Genomic DNA, 26,438 nt, shown 5'->3' with positions numbered 1-26,438 from the left:
TTAAGTTAGTATGTAATATTTATAAATTTAATGTATGTAGTAATATTAAAAATGCACGATTTATAATATATGTTCCAAGAAAAGTTAAAAATATAAAAATGTTTTTACAGTTTAGAAGCTTAAAGTTTAAAACTTACTTTGTACCATATATGAATATAAGTGCCCGGGAAATACATTTTTTAATAGTTTAACAATAGCTAAAAATAATCAGAAGAAATAATTTAATGCATTTTTACGCTTGTTATTATTTATACTGATATAGCCCTGAGCAACTCCCTGCAAGATACCCAACCGTCGCCCGTATAGGTTGTTGGAACTTTTTTATATTGGCTACTCATCGTTACATTGTGATATAATAAGAAAGCTTATCAATAATATAACTGACATTCTATTGAATAAATTGTACAAATATCCTAGTTTCTGTCCCCACTTGACCTTGGCAGCAATTTGGAAGACATTTTTTTCCGCGAGGCGCAACTAGTAACCACCCGCTTTTGTGGATACACACTAAACACTGCAATTTACAATCTCCAATTTTTTTGACCAAAAAAGTTATTTTAATAAAATTAGTTCCTATACGAATGAATATTTATAGAAAGGGCACATGTCTATCAAAGTTTAAAATATGTATATAAAAAAATCAAATAACTAATATTAAGAAAGGGGGGTGGAGCTCGGGCGCCAGGAGGTAAATGCATTTCAAAGAGCAAAAAAAATTTTTTTTTAATATGTCATATAAGTACATAACTTATTTTTGAGGCCACCCATGGTGGTCAATGTTTAAACAGTTTATACAAAGATTGATGAGATGAAAAAAAATTAGAAGGAGAACGTGGGCGTCCGCGAGCAGATGCATTTCAAGAAGCAAACAACAAAGAATTTTTAAAAATACATCTTATAAGTGCAAAACTTATCCAGAGGCCATCGGGTGGTCAATGTTTGAAAAATGTATACAAAATAATTGACTAGTATTTATTTAATGGAAAAAAAATGGGGAGGGAACATTGGCGTCCGGGGACAAATACATTTCAAGAAAAAAAAAATATATATCCTAGGGACACACACTAAAGAGTCTACAGTCTATCATCATAGATTAAATATACTAATATATTTGATCTATGCTATTATATTCAACAATCTCCAAATTTTTAAGCCAAAGAAACTATCACAATATTTAATTAATTTAAGTTAAATTTAAAAAAAATGGTGAGGCGATCACGGGTTTAACACTCTCATTAAGATGGCTGGTCAATATTTAAAAAATGTATACACAAAAATCCAACTTAAGTTATATTAATGAAAAAAAATATGATCTGAGGTCATATTCCTTCAATGCATTAAAACATTTATAAAAATGAATGAAGTTTATCATGGGCTCAAAAATTAAATTAAAAAATGTTCACTGGCTCTTATACGTAAAAGCATTATTTATAAATGTATAATCATTGGAATGGTAAAAGCATTTTGCCATTTTATGGAGGAAATAAAATAATGTTTAATATTAAATTAATTTGTGTTTTAAGCTGGGACGGCAGTCAACCAAAAAGGTTTAAATACAAATAAACTTTAATCTGTAAAGACATAGTTATATCTCTGTTTTGGTCTTTGTAAATATGTGGGTAACTGGGAAAGAATAGATTTAGTGCAAATGTGCAATATGGAAAGAAGTGGGAAGGTGTAATCTATTTAGAATTTTATTGCAATATAATTTTTAAATTTAATCGAAAGACCTTATAAATTTTTTATTTACAACGATTTATAAATATTGAAAACCCTACAAAAACTCTTTATATACCACCAACTCTAACTAATTTTTATGTTAGTATTTTGTTATATTATAAAACCAATTTTTATCATTTTTGTGGTAAAGAAATCATTAATTGTTCTTTGTTAACAAATCTTTAATAATTATAGGTACTGGTACAACGCTATCCGCCCGGCTTTGCTTAAAAATTATGACAATTAATTAGGTTCAAATTATCCGTTGTACCTTTATTAGTCCTTTGTGCCTAATATTTCAATATTTTCTTTCATTGTCACGTTTATACAATATCGAATACCTTGGTAGTTAGTAGGAAAAGATCATTGTAAAGCTCACGACCAGTAATGATAGTCCACTACCATCACCACAGTTTCAACTATCAATAGGCTTATGAACCTTTTTCTGACTTACTTAACACTCATAATAACTGCTGAATGAAAATCTGTTTAATAAGTTTCATACTTGTAAGATATACTTGATCACTTGGAAGTTGGAGACAAAACTTTCAGGAGGAACGTCCTCTTAAAAGCAAAAGCTTATAATTGTTTTTAGCTTCATATGTTTTGTAAAAATATTGGAAGATGTTGAGATTTGGAACAACTTTATAAATATATTATTAATAATAATTCAAATGATTGTATTTTGGATTTCTTGAAGCATGATCTGGGAAGTAAATTCTCCCTCATTCCACCACCAACAACCGACACCACTAAAATAATTATTATAACAGTTCTAGAATTTATAATATCTCAACTTACACACGTATTGTTAGTTATTACTATGAACTATAATATCTTAAACAATGTAGAATTGTGTTCTTATTTTTATCGGTCTAAACTCTAAAGCGTTGGCAACTATAGCCAAAAGAATTTTATGTAGATTCATGGTTGGTTTTGAGTTACACGTGCGTATGTGAATTGTGAGGCCAGTATTCGTAGCTAAAAATCCAGGTGGTCACCCACCTGCTAGCTAGCGACGCTGGACGATGCCTGAAACAGATTAGGGACTGCGGCCAACCACCACGCCACACCTGGCCATGATTGTATTTTTATTATTTGTATTGCATAACACAATGTGTAAATACGTATTCATTGGACCTTGATCGAGGTCTTGTATTTTGTTAGTAGGTATAATATAAAAATATCTAGGTTTCCATTGATCATGGCCAAATAACTATTAAGTAATAATCTGGTGATAATAATGTTTTGTCTCCCAACATTCACAGCTTTACTATAGTGACAAGAAGTTGTGATTCACTTTTGACGGAGGCATTTTATTGGTTTTAATCAAATGTTACTTGGAATTATTTTTTTTTTAATTCCATGATTATCATTGTTACATTTCAAGGAATTTAATTAAATTAGTTACAATAATAATATGTACGCAATGCGGATTATAAATAGGTAAGAGATAGAAAATCAGTAGGATTAGGGGCATCTATACTCTATTCCAAAAAGTCTGGAAAAAATTGCACATGCAGGTCCGATGTGATTGGCTACAGATTCAGTTACTCCTTGTGATCAGGCCACTGACAGATAACGTGACACACTTATGCGAAACCGGACGTGTTTTCGTTGTACATTTTTCCAGACTTCTTTGGAATAGAGTATAGTTGATTACTCAATACTCATACAGTAATAAACTCTTACAGATATTTTCAAAAAAACTTTTAATTTGATATTTTTTCATTATTTTCAAATATAGCAGTATAGGTATCTATTGTAAAATTTGTTTCTAATTTTTGAATATTAATACATAGTTTATTTTTATCAATACATCTGATATTATATACTTTATACAATTGATTAGTATAATTTCACAAACATAATAGAATTATAGAATATTACAGTAAAAATGTATTTACAAAGCTTCTCATAGAGCAATAAAAGATAACTTTCTAATATACAGTAAATAAATATTATTGAATTATGTATAAATCACTGTTTACCAAATATTGGCCAATTATGTAAATTGGTATTGTAACTTAATTAACTAAATTATGTATGGGATTATTATAATTTAGAAATATATAAATACAAATAATAAAAATTGTGTATCAAAATTATAAGCTTTTTACATAATGAATAATAAAAGTTATTACTTAATACATAGAGATAAGGCTGTTAACGTGAATATTATAGTTTCAATGATTTTGTTCAGTTAAGAAATTAGGACAGACTATGTCAAACAACACATTTTTACATATAAATACAAAAAAAAGAGAAAAGGACTAGAACATTCTGAAGAATTAGTAAGCACATTTTTATCATTTATCAGTTAATTAAGTTGAATTGTTGCCGTTAACCGTATTTGAGTAAACATAACCTTGGTCTTGCAATATAGACAATCTTTTTTCTACTGCATCTCGATCTGTGTAATATAAAAAAAATATTTGAATTCATTTATATTAAAATCATACAAATCATCATGCATTTATTACATCGTGTTAATATTTCTTTGTCGCTTGGAGAGTTTACTTGCTGGGATAAACTATGTAAGAGTATTTGAGCTGTCTGATAAGATTTAAAATAATCATATGGTGTGTTGCCCAGTTCTTTTAATGCTGCTTTTGCACACTAAAAAACAATTATTGTAAGAAAAAAACCAATTGTAAATATGAGATCAACAATTACTTACAATTTCAACAGCATAATCATACAATAACTTCTCAGCAGTTGTAGTAGATGATGATGTATTGTGTAGCATATTTGGTACATTAATTTGTTTACAGTCGTCCAAAACTTTATGAAAAGTTTCATTAAGCTGTTGTACCACTAAAAATAAAATGAGCAAAGTTTTTCATTAAAATTAAAATTATGTGCCGATAACAATTGTTGTTAATTTATTCTCACCATTTTTAACATTTGTCGAAGGTTGTAATCGACCAGCTTTGAGTTCCGACGTAGCAATACTTAAGCTAGAACTAAGTAATTGTAATGCTCTGATTAAAAGCACTAATCGTTCATAACGTGGTCTTTTAGGAGAAGCACATTCAACAATGCATTCAACCAATGCCAATACAAAATTAAGTTTGGCTAATGTTTCTATGTGTTCTTTCTAAAATGTAAAATAATTGTACAATTAAGGTATTTTCAAAATAATTTATGTAATTAGTAATTTTAGTTTTACTTCTAATATTGTTTCTTGCGGAAGTTCTGGAAAAGTTATATTTCCAAGTTCTAAATAAACAAATGTTTAAAAATAATGATTATTGTTCTTAATATTTGAAATAACTAGGTATAAACAGTATAAGGGGTCAAAATCGAAAACAATATTATTAAGTTCAAAATACAAACAGAATTCAATATTATATTATAATACCAATATTTTTTTTTAAACCAGAGAATACAGGCATACTCAAACATACTGTGTTTATCCAGTCTTCTATCACCTCACACGTATAATCAGACTTACAATGTTTGTGACTGACTGGCTTATATATCTTCCTATACTCATCCATCCACCCAATTAACTGATTGATGTCTAAAAAGAGCTTTAACTTCTTAAATAAAACACTTGCCCAAAAAAGCCATTCTTCTCTTAACGTTCATCCTCAACTCAATTCTTCGTCTCTCCCACATTCCTCGTTCTTGGAAACACTCCATAATTATTCTAATTCCAAAACCTGATAAACCTCCTGACCTGCCTTCCTCATACCGTCCTATCAGCCTCTTACCTTCATTCTCAAAAATTCTAGAAAAGATTATACTAAAGCGATTAAACCCTATATTAGAAAGCCATAATATAATCCCCCACACTCAATTCGGTTTCAAAAATAAACATTCGTCTATCCATCAAGTTCACAGACTAATCGACATAATTGCACAAACTCTCGAAAACAAACAGTACTCCACTGGCGTCTTTCTCGACGTAGCTCAGGCGTTCGATCGCGTTTGGCACGAAGGTCTACTATTTAAAATACGTTTTCTACCAGCCCCCCTGTTTTTAATTATAAAATCTTTCCTTCATAACCGGTCCTTTGTCGTTCGCTGCGAGGACGAGTTCTCACAAATCCACTACATAAAAGCAGGCGTCCCCCAGGGAAGTATTCTAGCACCTACTCTTTACAATATATTTACCTCCGACATTCCTCACTTCGAGAACACCACTCTTGCTACTTTCGCAGATGACACAGGCATAATATCAACTAATGTTGACCTAACCATAGCATCTGATAATCTTCAATCCCATCTCAACGAACTACAAAACTGGTTCAACTTGTGGAGAATCAAAATAAATCCAAATAAATCTACCCACATAACCTTTACTCTACGTCCAGACCATAGCCCCCCCATGACTATCAACAACGACACGATTCCCAAAGCACAAGCCACCCGTTACCTAGGAGTCCACCTCGACAGTAAACTCACTTGGGCAGTTCACATAAAAGAAAAAAGGAAATCACTCAACTTTAAACTCCACAAAATGAAACACCTTCTTAGATCTAATCTCCCACTCAACACAAAACTCCTAATCTATAAACAAATTCTCCGCCCTTCAATGACTTACGGAATACAGCTATGGGGCACCTCCAAAAAATCCAACATTCAAAAATTCCAATCCTTCCAATCAATTTGTCTTCGTCTCCTCACAAACGCACCCTGGTACGTCAGCAACCTATCACTCCACTCTGACCTTAATATCCCATACATAAGCACCCTAGCCTCCCATTACTATAAATTATTTCACAATAACACAGTAAACCACCCTAATCCACTCATTTCCAATCTCTCATCCGTCACTCTCCCAGATAACCCTCCACGTCGCCTAAAGCGAAATTGGCCCAGGGACCTCCTCAACAAATAAAAAAAATAAAAATAAAAATAAAAACATAAACAAAAGTCTAGAATTGAAGTAGTGTTGCTTGGACACTCCCTTCCATCAAGCCGTCCAGTTTTGTATATATAATAAATCAACCATATTACTCATTGTATAGTTAATACAGATTGTATATATTCTCTTTTAATAAAAAAAAAAAAAAAAACTTCTTAAATGACCCACCAAAAACAATTTTCAATGATAAAATTGATGTTTACTACAACACTACCACTAATAAATAATAATAATGTAAAAGCACATCCCCTATTAAATCATTTTAACCCTGAACCCTTACTCTAACAACCAGTCATTTTATGCCTAAATCCTTTCTTATCATATCAACCACCCTCTCACAAGGAGCAAGATAAACATTAAAAAATCAGTGGCAATCAAATAATGGAGGGGTGGATGATAAGGATAAAGCCCTTTGTGGCATTTTTTCAATATTTATGATAGTATAAATTATATTTTTAATGACCATATAGTGCATGTTAAAAAATCAGTCACATCCTCTTCACCCACCATAGCAAAATCACTTGACCACCACTGCAACAAATTAATGTCTAGCTTTTTTGAGGAACTAAGACGCTAAATAACTTAATCAGATTAATAATATTTATATGTACCAGGCAAAGTCATAGTGCGGTTATTATTACTGAAAGGCAGGCCGACTGTTCCTATTTTTTGGTTTGTGTTAAATGTAAATTGTTGTGTGTTCAAAATTGGCGAACTTAGAACTAAAAACAACAGAGTATAAACATAAAATTAATAACAATTTTAATACCTCAAAGTTAGTACATTATTTACCCGATTTCTTTAATGGAGAACTTGTTGGTGTAAAGTTCCATGTATTATATGGTGGCGTTTCTGATATTCTTCTTCCTGATGGAGGAGTTCCGAGCATAAACTGAACCTTGAATTTTTCAATAAAGAAAGGTAAATAAAGACAGGTTATTTTAATGTATTAAAACAGAAAAACAGCTGAAATATGTGTATTTTTAGACTCTCAAAATATTATACATGTGCTACATTACACCATATTGACATTACCAAAAGAACTAGTTAAATCTTACATAAATGGTATAATAATAAACATAAAAACTACTTACTGATGGTGGAGATATAGAAGAAAAATCTGGCCCACATATATTCTTTGAAGTTCTTGGATTCATTGTAATCGGCTGAGATCTAGGTACAGACTAAAATATTTAAATTTTAATATTATATTGAAAATCTTAAACTGCAAATATTTCACAAAAGTATTCATGCAAGTTATTCAAAATTAATCGATTTCAATTTAGCTAAATATTACAGCAATCAACAAATGTAATGTAATTATTTTTATATTTAAACAAATACCTTGCATAGATGGTATTATTATAATTTATCAGTAATCTCTAACTTGTCTAACACGTGATTTGTATATGTATTTATAACTTTGTTCCAAAGTGAATAACAAAAATATAAATAAATATAAATATATAAATTATTAATCATTATTTATTCTTTTTAGTCTAATCAGTATAATTTTTAATATAGTAATAAAATTGAATCATTTATCTTTTTATGTTAAAGCTTTAGAAATTGTGTTCAATTTATCATATAAGTAAGTTAGTTGTCAATTTAGTTGTTAAGCAATCAATTAGATAATCAAGTGGATTATGTTTAACATGTACTATGTAATTAGCAAAATAAAATATAGTCTTTTGATATTGTTTTAGAAGTATAGTAGAACCCTGTTAGAGAAAATCAGGAAATATATAGTACATCACCAGTATATATATATTTTTTTTTTATGTTGGTTAAAACTTAATCCCCCTCCCTCTATTTGCACCACACAATAAACTAAAATAAAAATATATATCATGCCACTGTGCACAAATGCAGTTCATTAAAAATGAGAAGAAATTATTTTTTCTTTTTAAACTATAAACAATTTTTCAGTCTATAAACTTACTCTCAATGGAGATCGTGGATTATTGTAATCTTGTTGAGTTTGTATTGAAAGTGTACTTGGTCTTGGAGGACTAGCACTTATGTCTTTCTCGCTATGAAAAGAAAAGAGACAACAATAGAATAAAAACAAAATAACTCAAGAGGCAACTAATTAAAAAATTAATTAATTACAGGTACAAGTTTAAGTTAATTCAATTTTTAATATTTGTTCATATTATAATTTTTAATATATATAACAATATATGATAACTACATATAGATATTAATACTTAATTCATATATCAGTTTTATTTTTTTAAATTGCCTTGTTCTTAATTATACAATAATTCAATCAGATGACTTACTGATGGTATGCAGGTATGTTTGAAGGCACTATTACATATTCATCAGAAAGATCAGGACTGACGGAATATTGATAACCTAGAATTTTGAGTTGAAACAATTTATTTATTTTAGCTGTTTAACATTAATAACAATAAAAGCATTAACTGTTAAACTGACCTTGATCAAATCCAGATGGCGTTTTGGGGCTGTTAGCAAGTGGAGACGGCATAGTAACTGGTGGAGGTTTCATTCTTAAAAAAGGATGATCAAAAAAGGTCTCAAATGATATTCTATCTTTTGGATTTCTCTTGAGAAGACCAAACAATAAGTTTGATAAATCTGACGATGTTCCTGGAGGAATTCTAAGATTCAACAAAAATAAAAATAAAAATAATTTGTTCTTCACTAAATTTTGGTATTTTGCTAATCAAATATACTTCGGCATTAAATTGCTAGTTTTTTCATAAATTTGTTTCAATCCTGCAGGTGAATTTGCGAAGAATGGAGCTTTACCAGCTAAGCATTGAAATATGATTGTACCTAAGCTCCACAAATCCGCCTTAGCATCATACTGTAGTGACATAATTACTTCAGGAGCCTAAATTGTACATACAATCAAATACAAATTGAAAAAAATGAATTTTAAATTTTATTTATAAGCTGGTTGAATTAGTCTTAAAACAAATCAAATTATATAAATTTACCATGTACATAGGAGAACCACACATTGTAGCTGCCATTACTCCTTCATCCAAGCATCGAGCAAACCCAAAATCAGCTAAGAAAAGGTGTTTACAGATCAATAACTATACAGTAGGTATACATGAGTGTTTAAAATGAACTTTTAATCATCGGTATACTCTGTCAAGCAAGAGAATGTGCGGCGTGCCGACCAAAATTGGTCCAGTTTTGTGCATCCACTTGTTTACCCAGCCTGGTGTTCTCCCTTAGACCATCCAACGACCGACTGCAAGCTCTAACGACTGGACATTCGTCTTAACAATGGTCATCTTCAGAACACCCAGAGAAGGGGAAACAAATCTCCGTCGTCAGTCTGTATGCGCAGAACTGTCATGGTCTCTTGCCAGACAGAGTTTGGTTAAAAATGTTTAAATTCTATAGTAGTGTTTTATGATAGGATGCTACCTACCAAAAAAATATATGGGTGTTTACCATTTTTCCATACTGATTAATAAATAATAACTATTTATTAAGCTAAAATGTACTTAATGTCTGAATGTATTGCTGATGATCATCATTGTCAACTATTTTATTATGTAATAATATGGTGCTGTATTTACATCATACCAGAAAACTTCAAATACATTTTCGTGTTGAGTTTTAATGGACCGCTGCTATTCTTCTTTTAGTAAATTTATTGCTTATCACTGCTTGGTGGAAAGACATAACACAAACTTAAACAATTTAATATCTAAAAGAAGTTCTTGTGGGATATTTACCGGTAATTTACCAGTTTTATAACTGTTCAGCTATTATAGTATTGTACGACTTTTATAATATGCTGTTTATCCTAATAATTCAAGTCACGCGTACTTTTCCGTCATAAAATTAAATAAAAATATAACATATATAAAATTAAGTACATCATATTTTTCAGTAGGTAGCATACAACACGAGTATTTTATTTTTAATACAAATAATGATAAGTAAAACTACCAATTAGTAATTACCAATTTTAAGAGTGATTTGATTAGGCTCTGGATAACGGGTTTCTCCAGAAAACTTCAATAGGATGTTTTGAGGCTTTAAGTCTCTATGAAGTATTCCTTGTTTATTAAATTCATACATTGCTCCAGCTGAAATACAAAAGAATTAGAATATTTAACTTTTTTTTATCAAAGTAATATAATTATAACTTACCAAGTTGTCTTAAAAATACTTGTATTGTGTCTTCACTTAAGCATCCTTTAACTGGACAAGAAAAAAAAAACACAATTTTAAACCATTATACAAATATTCACATATTATTATTATTTTGATAAAAACAAGTATTCTGATAAATTTTTAATCATTCTGAAATTTTTATTTTTTATTCTATTTTAGAATTGTAAAAGTAAATATTTTTCCATCTAGAGAAAGTTTATTGTAATAAAATAAATATAATTTAATAGCTATTTAAAATTAGCATTAACAAACAACAATTTTTAATACAAATTAAATTTTCGGCCAAATATTAATAAATTCATAGAAATACCATTTAAATAATCCTGTAAATCCCCGCCATTGCAATACTAAAAAAATTCACAACATATTAATTCAAGTGTTTAATATAATATAATAGTTTTAAATTAATGTGAATGTTGACATCCATACTTCCATAACCAAATGAAATGCTTCATCAGTATCCTAAACATATTATAAATAACAATATTTTTAGCTAAATTAATTGAATTTAATAGTATTAAGTATTAACATATAACTTACCAGGCATTCTAGAAGATGTACAACATTATCGTGTTGAAGAACTGTTAATTTCTAAAATAAACATTATTGTTAACTACATATTACAATATATTAAATATTATTACATGTTAATAAATAAAATATATCATTGGATCATTGTTATAGTTTATACAGTGGAAGATTGAAGTAAGGTGTTATCTAAAACACTTATTAAACTAACAGCTATCAAATAATAAATATACTAGTTAAAAAATGTCTCATGAAAATGTGGAGAGATGCGTAGCAATAACACAGACATTAACAGCTGCAATTTAATAAATGACAATGCCTAATATTAATGAAAGCGAAAAACTAGGAGATGTGTAGCATGCAAATGTAACGCCACCTATTTTCAAACCCTGCACACTCACTAGACCATGTATAGGAATAAGATACACTGGTCAGTGTCTCAACATCTATTTTAGTATAAAGATTTAATTGCCGGGAACAAATAAAACAGTGGTTACTCAATGAGTTACATAAAACAAAAAAACTTAAAATAAAATCGTGATATTTTATTGAAATCTAAAAAAATTTGTTATTCAAAAATTAAATTTCATGAATTATTTTTCAAATTTGAAAGAAATGCAGGTGACACTAACTCATTGGTTCTTGATGAAGCTTCATAATTGGGGCTAATCACATAATTGAAAGAACATAAAAAATAAGTTACTAAAAAGTGAGCTGTATAAATGAAACATAATTGTATACGTGTATAACTATACGATAACATTTTAGGAAGCAAGCTATTATTTTTAAAAGTACTTTAATTTTAAATAAGTTATGTTTTAAGGATAATTTATAACAAATAAAAAACATAAATTTTAATACTTACCCTTAGAATATCTATTTCTTTCTTTAATAGGCTTTGAGTTTTTGGTATATTTTTCTTCATTATTGTTTTAACAGCTACGTCCATATCAGGTTTCTGTTAAAACAAAATGTATAGTATAGAAAAATTATTTTGACATTTATGCTATTTTCATTTGTAATTACTAATTACTATTTTAAATAGGTAATAATTTTTGAATATGTTATTCAAAAATATTAGTGAATAAACCTTGATCTGAATATTTTGTTGCTTAGATCATTTAATTGTTTAACAATTATTTTTAAGAATCCTATAATTTGTATAGTGACTTACTTTCCTAGAGCGTCCCTTGAAGACAATAGCAAAAGCTCCAAGTCCCAAGCGATTGGCACTGTTGTATTCATAATCACCAATAACTTCCATTTTTCTTATTCAATAACTGGATTCTAAAATAATTAATATTTGGATGCTATAATAGATAAATAGAACACATTAATGTATCAATAAGCCTGGCTCTCAAAAGCCAAGGTAAATCTGGAGCGTTATTTAATTGCACTTAAATAACGTCTTCAGTTTATTCATTATTTGTTTATGGGTAAATTCAAATAAATAATTATGAATGAAAACTTACCACAAATGCAAGATGGTATACCTAGGTATTATTAAATGCGTAAGAGTTAGTTGTAAGATCTCAAAAAGTTATTCTATAACAGTACACAAACTAAATAGGTATGGTGTTGACTCGATTACATGATAATGTATAATATTTAAATGTTTTTAAAACAAATTAGATAATGATAGTTAACATTCCGTGTTCTCAAATCCCGTACACGATATTAAGTATTAACTACCATTTCTTTTATGGTAATGGCAACAACAGTATAAATGTATAGTCGAGACTTAATCGCAAAATTCACATATTATTAAATGTTGATGGACATTATCATATTTTATCTAGTGTTTTACATGAACTTATCACGTCGTTGTAGTCAGTTGTAGTTCATGGTTTTTGTACAAAGAGCCTAGTAGATGAATAAATAATAATAACACTGACTATTATTAGGTATATACCTAAAAAAAGTTTGCAAAAGTCGAGATGAATAACTATTAACTACAGTATGACATGAAGTTGGGAACGTGTTATTGAAACGAATTGTTATCAACAACGTAATTTAAACTAATTTTTCGTAAGATCAGTGATTAGAATTCTTTTTGGATTATTTGTGGTAGACAGTAGACCGCATTTGACTCGATCATTGAATACATTTTGAACATTTGAAGACTGCATAAAACGATTTTCACATGTTCAATGGGTCTGGTTTTTTCAGGTATGTTAGTGGAGTGCTCATAAATGTTTGTATGTCTGACTGTTAGAACTGGTGTTTTGCTGTTTGACATTTATTTTAATCATTGTTTGTTGTTTTGGAGGTCACAGTAAAAATTTTTATTTTACAGGCTCATTGAATAAAAATGATTGAGCTTTTTAGTCAGTCAGAGAAGTATAAAATACATCATGTATCATCTTGTAAGGGCCATTCAACGCGATGGTTTTCAGATCAACAAAAACGCCTATACTTGTTTGACATGTTCATTTATTAGAAGACAGGTAAGTAATTTGCATAGGTAATTCATCGTAATCAACTACAAAGTATTTAATTATTTTGACTTAAAATAGATTTCGCAATCAACATTGAAACCAAAGCCACTTATTGCTACTAACATTACAGTTGATAAGCATATACCCATATCGCCAGACATTAGACCACCGGCAGTACTAGAACCTGTTATTGAAAAAAAACTCAGTGACAAAGAATGGACAGAATCAAGAATAGATTTGAAAGATTTACATCAACATTATTTAAAACTTTCAAAAAGTCGACTAACAAGTAAAAATGTTTATTGCACAATATTGTGTTATAAATTAATTTCTGTTTCATTTTATTAGGTTTGGTGGTTGTAACGACAATGGCTGGTTATGCGATAGCACCTGGTCCATTTGACTTAGTAACATTCATACTTTGCAGTGTTGGTACTGGTATGGTATCTGGAGCAGCAAATTCTATTAATCAATATCATGAAGTCCCATTTGATGCTCAAATGTCTAGAACTAAGAATCGGTTACTGGTCCGAGGTATATTAACGTAAGTAATGATAATTCAAACAAGTATAACAATTTTATTTTATTCCATGTACCTATAAAATATCAATTCAAACTTATAAAATGTCTAGAATATCTGGCACTCAGTTTTAAGTTATATATTCCATATTATGTTTAATAGTACAATTTTGTATGAAACTTTCATTACTGTTTACTAATAGCCTATGCTATAAACCATCAAGATTTTATTAAATAATATAGTGTATATGGCTAAGATTCAAATATGACAAATGACAACTAATATTTGTTACTATGGTCATTGGTTCAACTTGTCAAGAGCCTTGGTAGTATTTGGCATGTGTTGTTACCTGAGTCGCCAAGATATTAATATTTTATTGTATCAAATTGAACTATTAATTTCAACCAGTGGCAGGTATATACTAATTCAAATTTGTATAGATTTCATTACAAAATATTCAATTGTAATAATTATTTAATGACTCCGAGATGAGGGTACAAAATTATATCTTATAATTATTATTATGGTTGTTAAATCTACTTAAAAACAGTTAGTATTATTATTAGATGTATTGTAAATCACTTACTGTGGTAGCGATTATTAAACTGATGATAATTTATATTATACTTAGATTATAAATATGAATAAAAATTAATGAAAGTATTTGAAGAAGACAAATATATTATATATTTTAACAAAAATGATATTACTCAGTACTCAGTTGCTTTATTAGATTTTAATTTAATTTTAATTGTGTAGACCAATACATGCTCTTACGTTTGCGGCAGTTAGTGGATCATTGGGATTAGCAACTTTATATTATGGCGTAAATCCTGTAACTGCTGCTTTGGGTGCTGCAAATCTGTTTTTATACACATCCATTTATACACCAATGAAACGTCTAAGTATTTTAAATACATGGATTGGTTCTGTAGGTAATTAAATATTAAATATTATTGTTATATATTTGGTAGTGTTGGTGTATATATTGTGCTAAATCTTATGTATTAATCATTATATAATTAATTGTTGTATTTCTAGTTGGTGCGATTCCACCTTTAATGGGATGGGCAGGTTGTACAGGTGGTGTGATAGACTCTGGTGGTTTATTACTCGCTGGTCTACTTTTTGCGTGGCAGTTTCCACATTTTAATGCACTTTCTTGGAATCTTAGACCAGATTACTCAAGAGCTGGTTACAGAATGATGTCTGTTACTAACCCAGGTTTAAATCAATTTATTTATTTTCCTTATAATCAAAAATATAAATGTACAACAGTATTCCTAGACATCTCCCAAGCTTTCAATCAGATTTGGCACTACGGACTAATGTCCAATCTTAAAAAGTTCCTACCCGCCCCTTATTTTTTTAAAATTAAATCTTATCTGACAAATCATTCTTTTACTGTCCACTTAGACTCTACCTACTCAATTTGTCAAACAATTTAAACAGGAGTCCCTTAAGTGACATAGGCTCTTTTTTGCTCTTTTCTTAACTCGTTTTTCACTCATGACATCCCTAAGATTTTCTATACATCATAATATATACACATATTTATTTTTTTTTTTTTTCATGTTGATAAAGGTTTATGTAGAAGAACAGCATTACGTTACACTATTGGAATTTTTGGTTTGTGTTGTGCAGCACCATTATGTGAATTGACTAACATTTATTTTGCGATTGCTGTTTCTCCTTTAAATGCCTATTTTGTGTACTTAGGTATGTATATTTGGTGTTTGTATTAAGAACATTTAATTTGTATACGTATATTTATGTATAATATTTTTTTGACAGCATGGAAATTTCATCAAAATTCTGACAGTAAGACTTCGCGTAACTTATTTAGATTTTCACTTATACATTTACCAGCCTTGATGATATTATTACTCGTCAATAAACATGGTTTATGGTCAGGAAACAGGTACATAATATCTAAAAACAAAGTAGTATGATACATCAGTATAAAATGTATTTTAAATTTTACAGCAAACAAAAAGAAAATAGTGAAGTAATCACAGTTAACAAGGATGAAAAAATCATTAGTTCAATTTTTAAAAAAGCCGAACCATTATAATTTATACATTGTTTAGATGTATCTTAGTTTCTTCATTGTTACTAATTATTTAATTTCAGTTTTGATGTTAAATAAACAGAATAAAGGAATTTTGTTGAATTATATGTTGTTTTTAATACTAAAAATATTAATAATTTCATCATTTTTTTTTAAAAATTTATTCAAGAAAATGATGGTCATTATACCATTTAATAATTTTAAACATAATTGTGTTAGAAGTAAAATAATTTTTGTAAAAGCCTTTGTAGAACCACAACACCCCTGTCAATAAACTAAATTTGTGACCTTAATTATTTTATATTTTTTATCAACTTCAGGACTGGAATGAAGTACCTCTTTTTTAAATTGACTTATTTCTAGGTACTAGGTATACCAACTTACTATACCTACCTATACTTATAGCTATTATTTAAATGTCTAAGCTCATTACGAAATGTATAAGTATAAGCTAGAAGTACATTAATGCCCATTGATTTTATGGTAGATACCAATTTAGTCTTATTATTTATTATAATGGTTTTTTTTCTGGTTGTAAAACAACTCTGAAAATCATTTGGGTATTTTTAAAATTGTATTCAGAAAATAAGTTGTACGTTGTTAAGGTCACTTTTATTATTAAATTCAGTGACTTTTTAAATATATTTAACCACTAATCAAATATTCTTTTCTGTAAAGCTATGATTACTAGTGTCGTAAAAATGTTTGCTCTTCTAAGTAATAATTATTTATCTATTTATGCATATGACACTTTCGGCTTAACAATAATTCAAATAGTAGCGTTAATTACAATATAAAATAGCTAGTAAAATAAATAAAATATAAAGAATAAAATATGTAACAACAAAACAATAGTCAAAATAATCAAAATAATTAAAAGTTAAATAAGTAATAATATAATTTTTATTCCCAAAATTTCAAGTTTGGTAGTATTGTGTTTCTAGTAAGAGCCTTCTTGTCAGCGCCTAGCTGCAGCAAGGGTAAGAAAAATAAAAATAAATCTTTTATTAAATAGACGATTTAAGCTTTTAAGTTTTTAGAATAAATGGTACAAATTTACATTCATAAGAAAATCACCATACTAGTAAGGATTGAACTGGTTACATTTGTATGTCTTAAGTTATGGTTAAATTTTGTAAAAGTACTGTAACACTTGTCTCTTTTTGCTTACAGCTATAATAAATTTAAAAACAATCATCAATCATCACATTTAAATAATGATTTTGAGGAATGCGACTCATATTTTATTAAAATTGTCTGCAGGTAAATAAATAGCTCCAACACTTAGGAAAATTAAAAAAATATCCAAATGATTTCTCAGAGTTGTTTTACAACCAGAAAAAAACCATTATAATAAATAATAAGACTAAATTGGTATCTATCATAAAATCAATGGGCATTAATACACTACTAGCTTATACTTATAGATTTCTTAATGAGCTTAGATATTAAAATAATAGCTATAAGTATTGGTAGGTATAGATGGTAGGTATAGTAAGTTGGTATACTTAGTACCTATTACAGTGTGTTCAACGACAAAGGTAATGTGAAATATTTCAAACAATCCTTTTTGCATTTGATTCGGATTTCGGATTTTATTTTACCGCATAAAAGAATTAATATTTAACTAAAACTATTTATTACTTTTACTTATTGTACTTTGTATAGATTGTAATTCTTCTAATAAAGCCAAATTAAAAAAAAAAAAAACTAAAATTAAAAATAGTTTGCACTTTTTCACGTACTTGCATAATAAACAAAAAAATTTTAATTGCTTCTCTTTTCGAGTTACGTTATTTGTTTGAAAACAAATTAGCTTCAATATTTGTTTTATCTTAAAAATGTACTATTTAAGTGGGAATTAGGTTTCAACAAATCACATGAAATCATATGGAAATTTGTAGAACCTTAGGACTTCGGTAAGTATAGTTAGTAATGTAGTACAATACTGTTAAAAATGCGACGAATACGTGCATAAATTGAAACTTCAAATTTCTCTCTCTCTCTCAATCAGTTAATTTTTTAGATAGAAAAGCATAATCGGTTTATATTAATACATTATACATACACATATGGTGGTAATCTATACTCTGTACACCCATGGGCTTTGGATATTAATTGTTAGAATGTTGTAGCTTTGGTTTGACATACATTCCGGTTTCTAGGGTGTACTGTAAAAATTCTATAGGTACCTATAATTTCAATTCTGATTTGTGGGTTTGTGACTAAAGCTGAACTTTAATAATATGTACTGTATAGGTAGGCAGGTATTGAAGGTTACGAATTGTGATATTACAGGGTATTGTCCATTACGGCATTATCTTGGCTGAGATCAGTCGTTATTCAATTATCGAAACATGTCATTTTCGTATTTACATGAAATATGTATGTAATTAGGAAATCAATACATTCAATCACGGAAATGTGTAAAGTATTGTATGGGTGTTTTGATGTACCTACGTATAGGTAACTAGGTATCTACATTTTCCTATAGTTTATAATGTACAACAGTATTGTGTTTGTGTTAATAAAGTCGGAACATCCTGAACGATATAGATATATGCGCATACCTATATTAAGCTGTTAATATCGGTCTAATGATTTCAATTCAATGGTTATGCTTACGTTTCAATTAATGCAAAATGCCGTTGATGTTTACGTTTTGTACATGGTTGCCTTTACGTCTCGGTACCATCATCGTCGGATTAATATCCATAGTAAGTGTTTAATTATATATTATAACCTATACAGAAAAAACATTCATATATATCCTATAGGTTCTGTGTATGATGTATAGCCCGATAGCCGTATAGGACGTAGGTAGGTATATTCTAGTGTTTATGATTATATGATTAGCTATAAATAGGCGAATACTGGTGCAGAAGTGCATGAATAATTTTTAGCATGTGTTCTCTCTCGATCGATTTTGTACGATATTTTAATTTTTATGTGAGTTATAAGTACCTATGTAAAGTATTAATATTTGTAAAAGCTCAACACAGATAACGTTCTTACCTAAAAGATTGATAATAGGTCAATTCACTCTAATATCAAAACTAACTGCACAGTGCACACTATTGAAGCTGGTGAACAAAAAGTCTCCTCTTAAACGCAGAGTACCTATCTATAGGTACCCACTATGGTAAGCACCATAAAAATATTGGGGACCTTCCTAACTGTTTATGTTTTGTACCAATTTACACTAGGTCCCCAGATTTACAATATCGAGTCACTATACTTATCTCTAGTCGGTCCAGCACATATATTAACATTATTCAATGAGGTGATTCACCAAGCCTGAACCCAGTTTTTCTTTTATATTTATTTCTCAATTTATTCAAACTCGGATTTTGAGAACTTTTAAGTATAGACACCTAACCTATCTTAAAATTAAATACTTGGATTTCGATACCATTTAGAGGAAGGTCCTATACCGATGCCAATTTATCTTTTCAAATACGAACCATCCTTTTTTCTCGTAAATTGTTAAATATATATTTTTTTTAAAGTTTGATTTATCTAAATTCAAATTCGAACGATTAGTTTTTGAGACTTATAATTATATTATAAACCTAGTACATGGATAACACGAGGTGATAAACCACGGACAACCCTTGATAATGGGTTTGGAAGATATGGAGGTTATTATAATTTATAGGTAGGTAATACTTGGTATCTTTATTCTGTATTACTCAATTGTAGAAATTAACTATATATTTAAACTATAAATTAGCCATTAGGTAATGATTTTAGTTTTGGATATTTTTTTTTAGATACAGTCGACTATAATCGAAATTGTTTGCGTTCTGAGTTTAAGCATGACAGATGCCATTTCTTATGAAATCAATAAAATGCTTCACTCAAATAACATGATTTATACGACAGAGATTTTGAAAGCAGTTGAAAAAGGTTACAATTAGACATTTTAAAATAAATAAAAGTAGGTACCTAGTTAAGTATACTTTTTATGAGGCCTGCACAGAAATTTTAGTTTTGGATGCCGGTTGAAGCCTTGGAAAATGACCGTTTCAAGCTACAATGCTACATATGTCGAAAATGTTATACTGTCCAAATGTAATACATGCATGTATGTGTATTGATAAGTTTTGTACTTTTGTCTGATATATTTATGAATCAAAGTATCTAGCTGGTAGGTAGGTTACTCCCGTACTGTTCTATGAAATAGTTTGGCGAGAATGGGATTACCGTAATATCGGTAGAAGTGGTTTCGGACTTTCGGAGGCAGCAGAGACATGACAAGAAAAGTATACGTGTGGCTTTTGAGGAGGGAAGACAATTTATAAAATAAAAAATCTCATTTCCCTCCCATATTGTATAATATAATAATAAATTGAACACACGCGAGATGATAAACAATGGATAGGTTAGATTCAATGATTAGGATTAAAAATAGAATATTCAACATGTGGTAAATAAATTACTTAATGAGCATGTTTAACATTAAATAAAATTATATGAGTATCCTATAGGTATGTATTTCTAATTTATTTTTATTTTTATAGATCCAAGGAATTATATTACAAACATTATGATTTACTTTTTGGTACATACTATTAGTTGTGTTGCGTTAATATACGGAGCTTTTAAGGTACCTTATCTTATTAAATAGGCAGTCGTTTAATATTTTTTTAGGTCATTAAAAATAATAAATTGTATCTTATTATTCATTATTCATTATTCATTATTTTCAGAAATCAATTATTCTTATACTTCCATACATAATTCTTGAATTCATATGATTATTCATCATATTTTATGCGGTTATAACATCTATGATTTTAATAAAAACTAATGTGTTGGATTTCTTATTTCTAATTTTTATTTCAGTAATTGGAGTATTTCTTTTACGTAAGTACATAAAAAAAAGTATTATTAATAACACTCTTTGTAAATAAACAAACTATTTAATATAATATATGTAGGTACTAGGTAGGTACTTTGTAAAATTACTTGTACCACGTGCCTATATTAAATAATTAAGTTAAGTAGTATAAATTAAAATAGAATATAGGTTAGGCACCCATACCTACATACTCATTTATTATAACTTTTAAGTTATAAGACAACTCTTACCGATGTTTTTAATACAAATAATATTCAAGATACAATTATATTAGTTATTTATTACCAGAGAAAACTAGAAAAGGTTAAATGTTTTTATACTTCGAGAAAATATAACAATAGTCAATAAGTTATAATGATATAATAATGCACTTTATGTCAGAATTTAAATTAAATCTGTAAACAACGGCAGTATTACATATAGTCAATTTTCGGTTATAGATAAGTAAAGTAATATTTAGAAATCTGTTTTTTAGAAATATTAATTTATTTGTGGTGTTGTCCGTTGAGTTTGGTGCAATGCTTGATATTGGACAAGAAATTATTGGCGTCCCAGCCACGAGAGACTTTCGAGTCGAATAACAACAATGCGTTACCGAGGACTGCGGTAAACAATCAGGACGTCGTATATGATCCGCTATCTGATCATTACGGGTGGAGACCATTCAAACCGAGCTACAGTTATCCTTATGAAAACATGCCACAATACGAGTACTAACTGCTTATAGCCACGCAACTACGCAAAACAATTAGTGTAAAATTCAGAGTACTAAACACTACTGTGTTGAAAGGTATTTTAGAAGTTAAATAACCTTCGAGTGCATTGATTCGGATCGTGAAATAATCACGTTAAAGATGACATTTGGGTATTGAGGTCAAAATATATATTTTTTCTATAATCAATTTATTTCACCTAATTTATGTAATATTTTTATATTAATCTATTAACACGTTATACAAAATGTACGTACCTACTTATATTTTACGCATCAATATTTACTGTTAAACTTGTTTACGCCTATACCTGGAACTTTGTAATTTATACACGATATATCCTTTTTCGTCACATGCATACTAAATCTTGACGTGTTTACTTATAAGTAGGGCTCTGAATTTAATGCACTAAAAAACCTTAAAAATGCATTAAAAATGTTAAAAATATGCAATAAAATATGCACTTAAAATGCAAAATATGCACTTAAAACGCAAAAAAAAAGGAATATAAAATGCCAAAAATTATAGTATAAAATGTATTAAAAATGGTTTTTAATTTAATTTTTATATTTATATTAATATTGGATTCAGGATATTAAACATTAGTACAAAAAAGTGTTTAAAAAGTATTTAAAAAAAAAAAATAATAAAAATGTTGATTGAATTTGATTTGACGATATGCCACAATAACTTATCTAAGTTATCTAGTTGTCTAGCAATTGCCTTATTTTATCGAATCGTTATCTTTACCTAACCCGTATATAGCGTGTGACTCGTGTAAAATATTATTTAATAAAATATAAATTTGACATAATATATACAGCCCGTGTAAAATAAAAAAAAAGTTTTCAAACAAGTCAATTGATGGAATTTGATTAAAAATACTAGAAAATGAACTAAAAAAGTAAAAAATGACCTAAAAATTCAAAAACGTCAAAAAATGCAAAAATATGCAAAATAAAAGTTTCATAGATGGATTCGTTATTACATAATTCAAATTATGTACTCACAAAGCTATGTTTTACAATCACCAAAAAAAAAATGCACTTTCCTATGAATTCACAGCCCTACTTATAAGTTATAGATACCTACAATACCTACTACCCACTATACCTATATTGATAATTTTATCGGGACAAAAATAAGTGCCGAATTTATAATCAACCTGCTTTCACTATAATACTTAGCTGATAATGCCGAGGCAAGTGCATAATTAATATAAAGGTAATTTCGTGTCCAGATTTTATTTTATTGTTCAAACATTTACCGAGATCAATTTAATCCCATTCTTTTAATAAAGGCATAAGGTACTTAATTATTTAAAAGTATTAGTATTTAGTGTACACATTTTTATAACAAAATATTGGTTAAGATTGAAACTAATATGGAGTTATAACTTACAGCAAGGGACTAAAAATGTCCATTTATGCAATTGGGCAAACAAAATGTTATACGAGGTACAATTTAAAAATCCGCATTAGACATAATTTTCTTTTACTTCTGGGAAACACTCCTAAAGTCCCAAGAACAATACAAAAATATGTCAACCAGCATATTATTACGAATTATTTATTCGTTATAAAAATGTTAAGTATAAAAACATAATTTGTTTACTCTATAAAGGGTTAAGAAAAACACAACTATTACATTTTAAATATGTTTAAGATTGATCAATATTAAATTGTCTATTCAATTTAATTTATTTTATCGTCTATATTTTAGTTTATACATAAGTGAACATTTAACTGTATTAACTTATTTCTGTTAGCTTTTATATTTATGATTAATTTATTAAAATTAGATCGATTTGATTGTATTATTACTATATGCAATATTTTATACCAGTGTAAGATGTACCATGCATCTATATAGTCTACACGCATAGTTAGTTTTTTAAGCATTAAACAATAGGCAATCTGTCAATGTGTCATGACCGTGATTATTTTTTTATATTTAAAACTAGTCATTCGGCATAAATGAGACCAGTTGCAAAAAAATACTATAAATCAATTGTACATTTGTATGTACCTAATATATATTATATTATTTTTTCGATACAACAAATGTATAAATGACTGATATAATATACATTATACACAATATGACCTACATATAAACCTACACATTTTGGCTTTTGTATACCATATAAATATACCTACAATATTTTTTCAAATAAAAAAAATATATCATGTTGTTAATTATTAGCGTTTTATATCTTGGGGAATCCAAACATTCACCTCAGTGACAATTATTTTAATAGGCATACCTACAATTACAATTAACAGTATTTATAAGCGCTGTTTTGTTTATTATTTATAATTTATATTGCATTTAAAACGAACAAAAGTAGTTATTGGTGAAAATTGTAAACATTTTTAGTTTTTAACACTTATTTATCCATGCAAATATAATAATTGTCAACATTATAAAATCATAATAAATAATTTATTCATTTTATTTTATTGTCTAAGATAGTATTTATATAATAAACTATATAATTGATTATTTGACTAATATAATCATGTAGTTGATGCTGAAGGGAGTATAATAACTGTACAGGACATTAAAATTCGAGACTTAGTAATTAGTACCAACGACATTATAATAGGTATTTGTATATTAATTTTCGTATACCACCCAAGTATATCATAAACATATATTCATTAACATTTTATATATATATATATTATAACGTTAGGTATGACTGCATGCGCGTATGACTTATACATTTAAGTAGGTAACAATGTAATATACTAATATCGTATCTCTATTCTGTAACAAACATTTTTTCTTCGATTCTAAATACCTACTGTTTTTATAATATGTATATATTTGATTTTTTTTTTAAATTGTAAGCTAAAATTAACTTAATCAAAGTGAATATTTAATTAATTTAGAAGAATAATTATTAAATATTTATATAATTTGTCTAGTTATTAAAAAGTGTATATATTTGTTTATATTTTTAGATTTTACATGCCATTTTCACGCTTTATAATTTGTATAGTGTGTTTATATTTTTTTGCTGGAAACTCTATACGTACTACGTAGGTACCTATTATTGGTTGTTTGAAGTTCAATGATTTAAAACGGAGATTCATTGAATTGAAAAAACTTGATATGCGAATTAAGTTTTTTTTAATGTGTAAAATATTGTAAGGTACACAATAAAATTATGAAGCATAGTACAAAAAAATATTGTAATTTTAGATTATTTCTAAATACCTCTCTAAATAAGAGTCTATTTATTATAATATCTAACATGCAAATATTGAATGATCCATAGGAAGTTATTTGTCTTTAAAAGTACCTCATCAATCATTATCATTCATCAGGTTGCAGATGTCCATGCCGTCCTTAGGACTTTGGGAGTCTAAAATTATATCGTAAAATCAACGAAATACTCGCTCCGCTTAGAATATAAAATTAAAATATAATAGTATTCAAAATATATTTAACAAAATTACTAAAGGAATGAAGTCTTATTTCTTTGATTGCAATTATACTAAACATGCGGACAAAATCAACAATAATTACAATACTACAAAATACTATTATTGTATAGAATTTTCATAGTAGTCCTACTTATGAGAAATGAACGACGTGTGTCCTAAATAATATGTATCTATATACACAATTGGTAATTAAATATCCACATACCTGGTATTTAATTAAAATAGTGAGTAATTTAAAGTTATTCAAAAATATTATCAAAGTAGCAATGTACCATATTTTCACATGTTATACATGAAAATTATTATAATTTTAACCTGGATAAAATAATGTTTCCCAGATGCAGATTCATACAAAAAATCATTTTGAGTACTTACAAGTGTACGACGTGTATCCATACTTAAATTTACCGTTTTAAAGTACAAATTTGCAATTATAACTTGTAGATTATTTTATTTTAATTAAATAGGTTTTTAAAATTTTATTACAGTGGATAATGCAATCAATTAAAGTATAATTTGTTTTATCACAATTGATAATGCATTCTTAAATTTGTACATATTATGTGTTATTTTATCATGTAGGTATTGAGTAAATGTTCAAGTTATTCAAGTAATAAATATACCTATCAAATAATAAATATTTAATTTTTGTAATATATTATACTTTAAGTGTTAAGTATCCAATCGTAGTAAGCATCTCTCTGCGTTTTTCTTGTTTATTCGTAGGATGATCTTAAAGAATGTTGTTTACCCACACTCTTAAAATTATTTATTCAAACTTTATTATATCAATGGTATATTAATTTGGGAGTAATATCTAGGAATGGGCTTATAACTTTTTTGAATCACGTCTGCATAAATTTAATGTTGATATTAAATTATTATTTATTAGGTACCTATATAGCGATTGTAGAGTGTACATATAAGTCCAGAGCGTGATACAACTATATAAAATACAATATATTATTTTGAAGATACTTATTACTGTTCTCAAGAGAAAAGAATACAAACGCTGTTATGAAAATTCAGTGGGGATGACAGAATGTCGCACAGGCTACTCAGGTTGTGATTAGTTTTCCTGACC

General features: G+C 28.2%; 2 protein-coding genes and 1 pseudogene across 3 annotated transcripts; 2 read left to right on the top strand and 1 right to left on the bottom strand.

Moving 5' to 3' along the window:
• Nucleotides 1–3,988: 3,988 nt before the first annotated feature.
• LOC111041638 (serine/threonine-protein kinase unc-51) lies at nt 3,989–13,194 on the bottom strand. 2 transcript variants are annotated; one of them, XM_022325966.1, is made up of 21 exons: nt 12,766–13,194; nt 12,468–12,603; nt 12,159–12,251; nt 11,306–11,356; nt 11,195–11,227; nt 11,076–11,112; nt 10,742–10,792; nt 10,552–10,677; nt 9,565–9,638; nt 9,298–9,458; nt 9,038–9,222; nt 8,881–8,956; nt 8,538–8,628; nt 7,690–7,779; nt 7,388–7,493; nt 7,207–7,317; nt 4,892–4,941; nt 4,615–4,819; nt 4,400–4,536; nt 4,203–4,338; nt 3,989–4,132 (listed from the first exon to the last, which is right to left on the bottom strand). In XM_022325966.1, exons 2-21 carry the CDS (start codon nt 12,555–12,557, stop codon nt 4,044–4,046), a joined length of 1,992 nt encoding a protein of 663 aa, XP_022181658.1. In that variant the 5' UTR covers nt 12,558–12,603; nt 12,766–13,194; the 3' UTR covers nt 3,989–4,043. The 2 variants fall into 2 exon arrangements, with proteins under 2 accessions (XP_022181658.1, XP_022181659.1); XM_022325967.1 differs by having other exon boundaries at nt 12,468–12,580.
• Nucleotides 13,195–13,333: 139 nt separating this feature from the next.
• Nucleotides 13,334–16,427, top strand: LOC111041639 (protoheme IX farnesyltransferase, mitochondrial). The gene is made up of 9 exons (XM_022325968.1): nt 13,334–13,462; nt 13,590–13,740; nt 13,810–14,020; nt 14,080–14,275; nt 15,011–15,186; nt 15,293–15,475; nt 15,836–15,970; nt 16,046–16,172; nt 16,238–16,427. Exons 2-9 carry the CDS (start codon nt 13,648–13,650, stop codon nt 16,323–16,325), a joined length of 1,209 nt encoding a protein of 402 aa, XP_022181660.1. The 5' UTR covers nt 13,334–13,462; nt 13,590–13,647; the 3' UTR covers nt 16,326–16,427.
• Nucleotides 16,428–18,740: 2,313 nt separating this feature from the next.
• LOC111041700 lies at nt 18,741–22,330 on the top strand (annotated as a pseudogene).
• The last annotated feature ends 4,108 nt before the right edge of the window (nt 22,331–26,438 follow it).

This window comes from Myzus persicae, unplaced genomic scaffold (assembly GCF_001856785.1).
Source record: "Myzus persicae strain clone G006 unplaced genomic scaffold, MPER_G0061.0, whole genome shotgun sequence".
NCBI classification, from domain to species: Eukaryota; Metazoa; Arthropoda; class Insecta; order Hemiptera; family Aphididae; genus Myzus; species Myzus persicae.
Note: the sequence above shows the minus strand (reverse complement) of the source record. Positions and strands in the feature narration are given on the sequence as shown.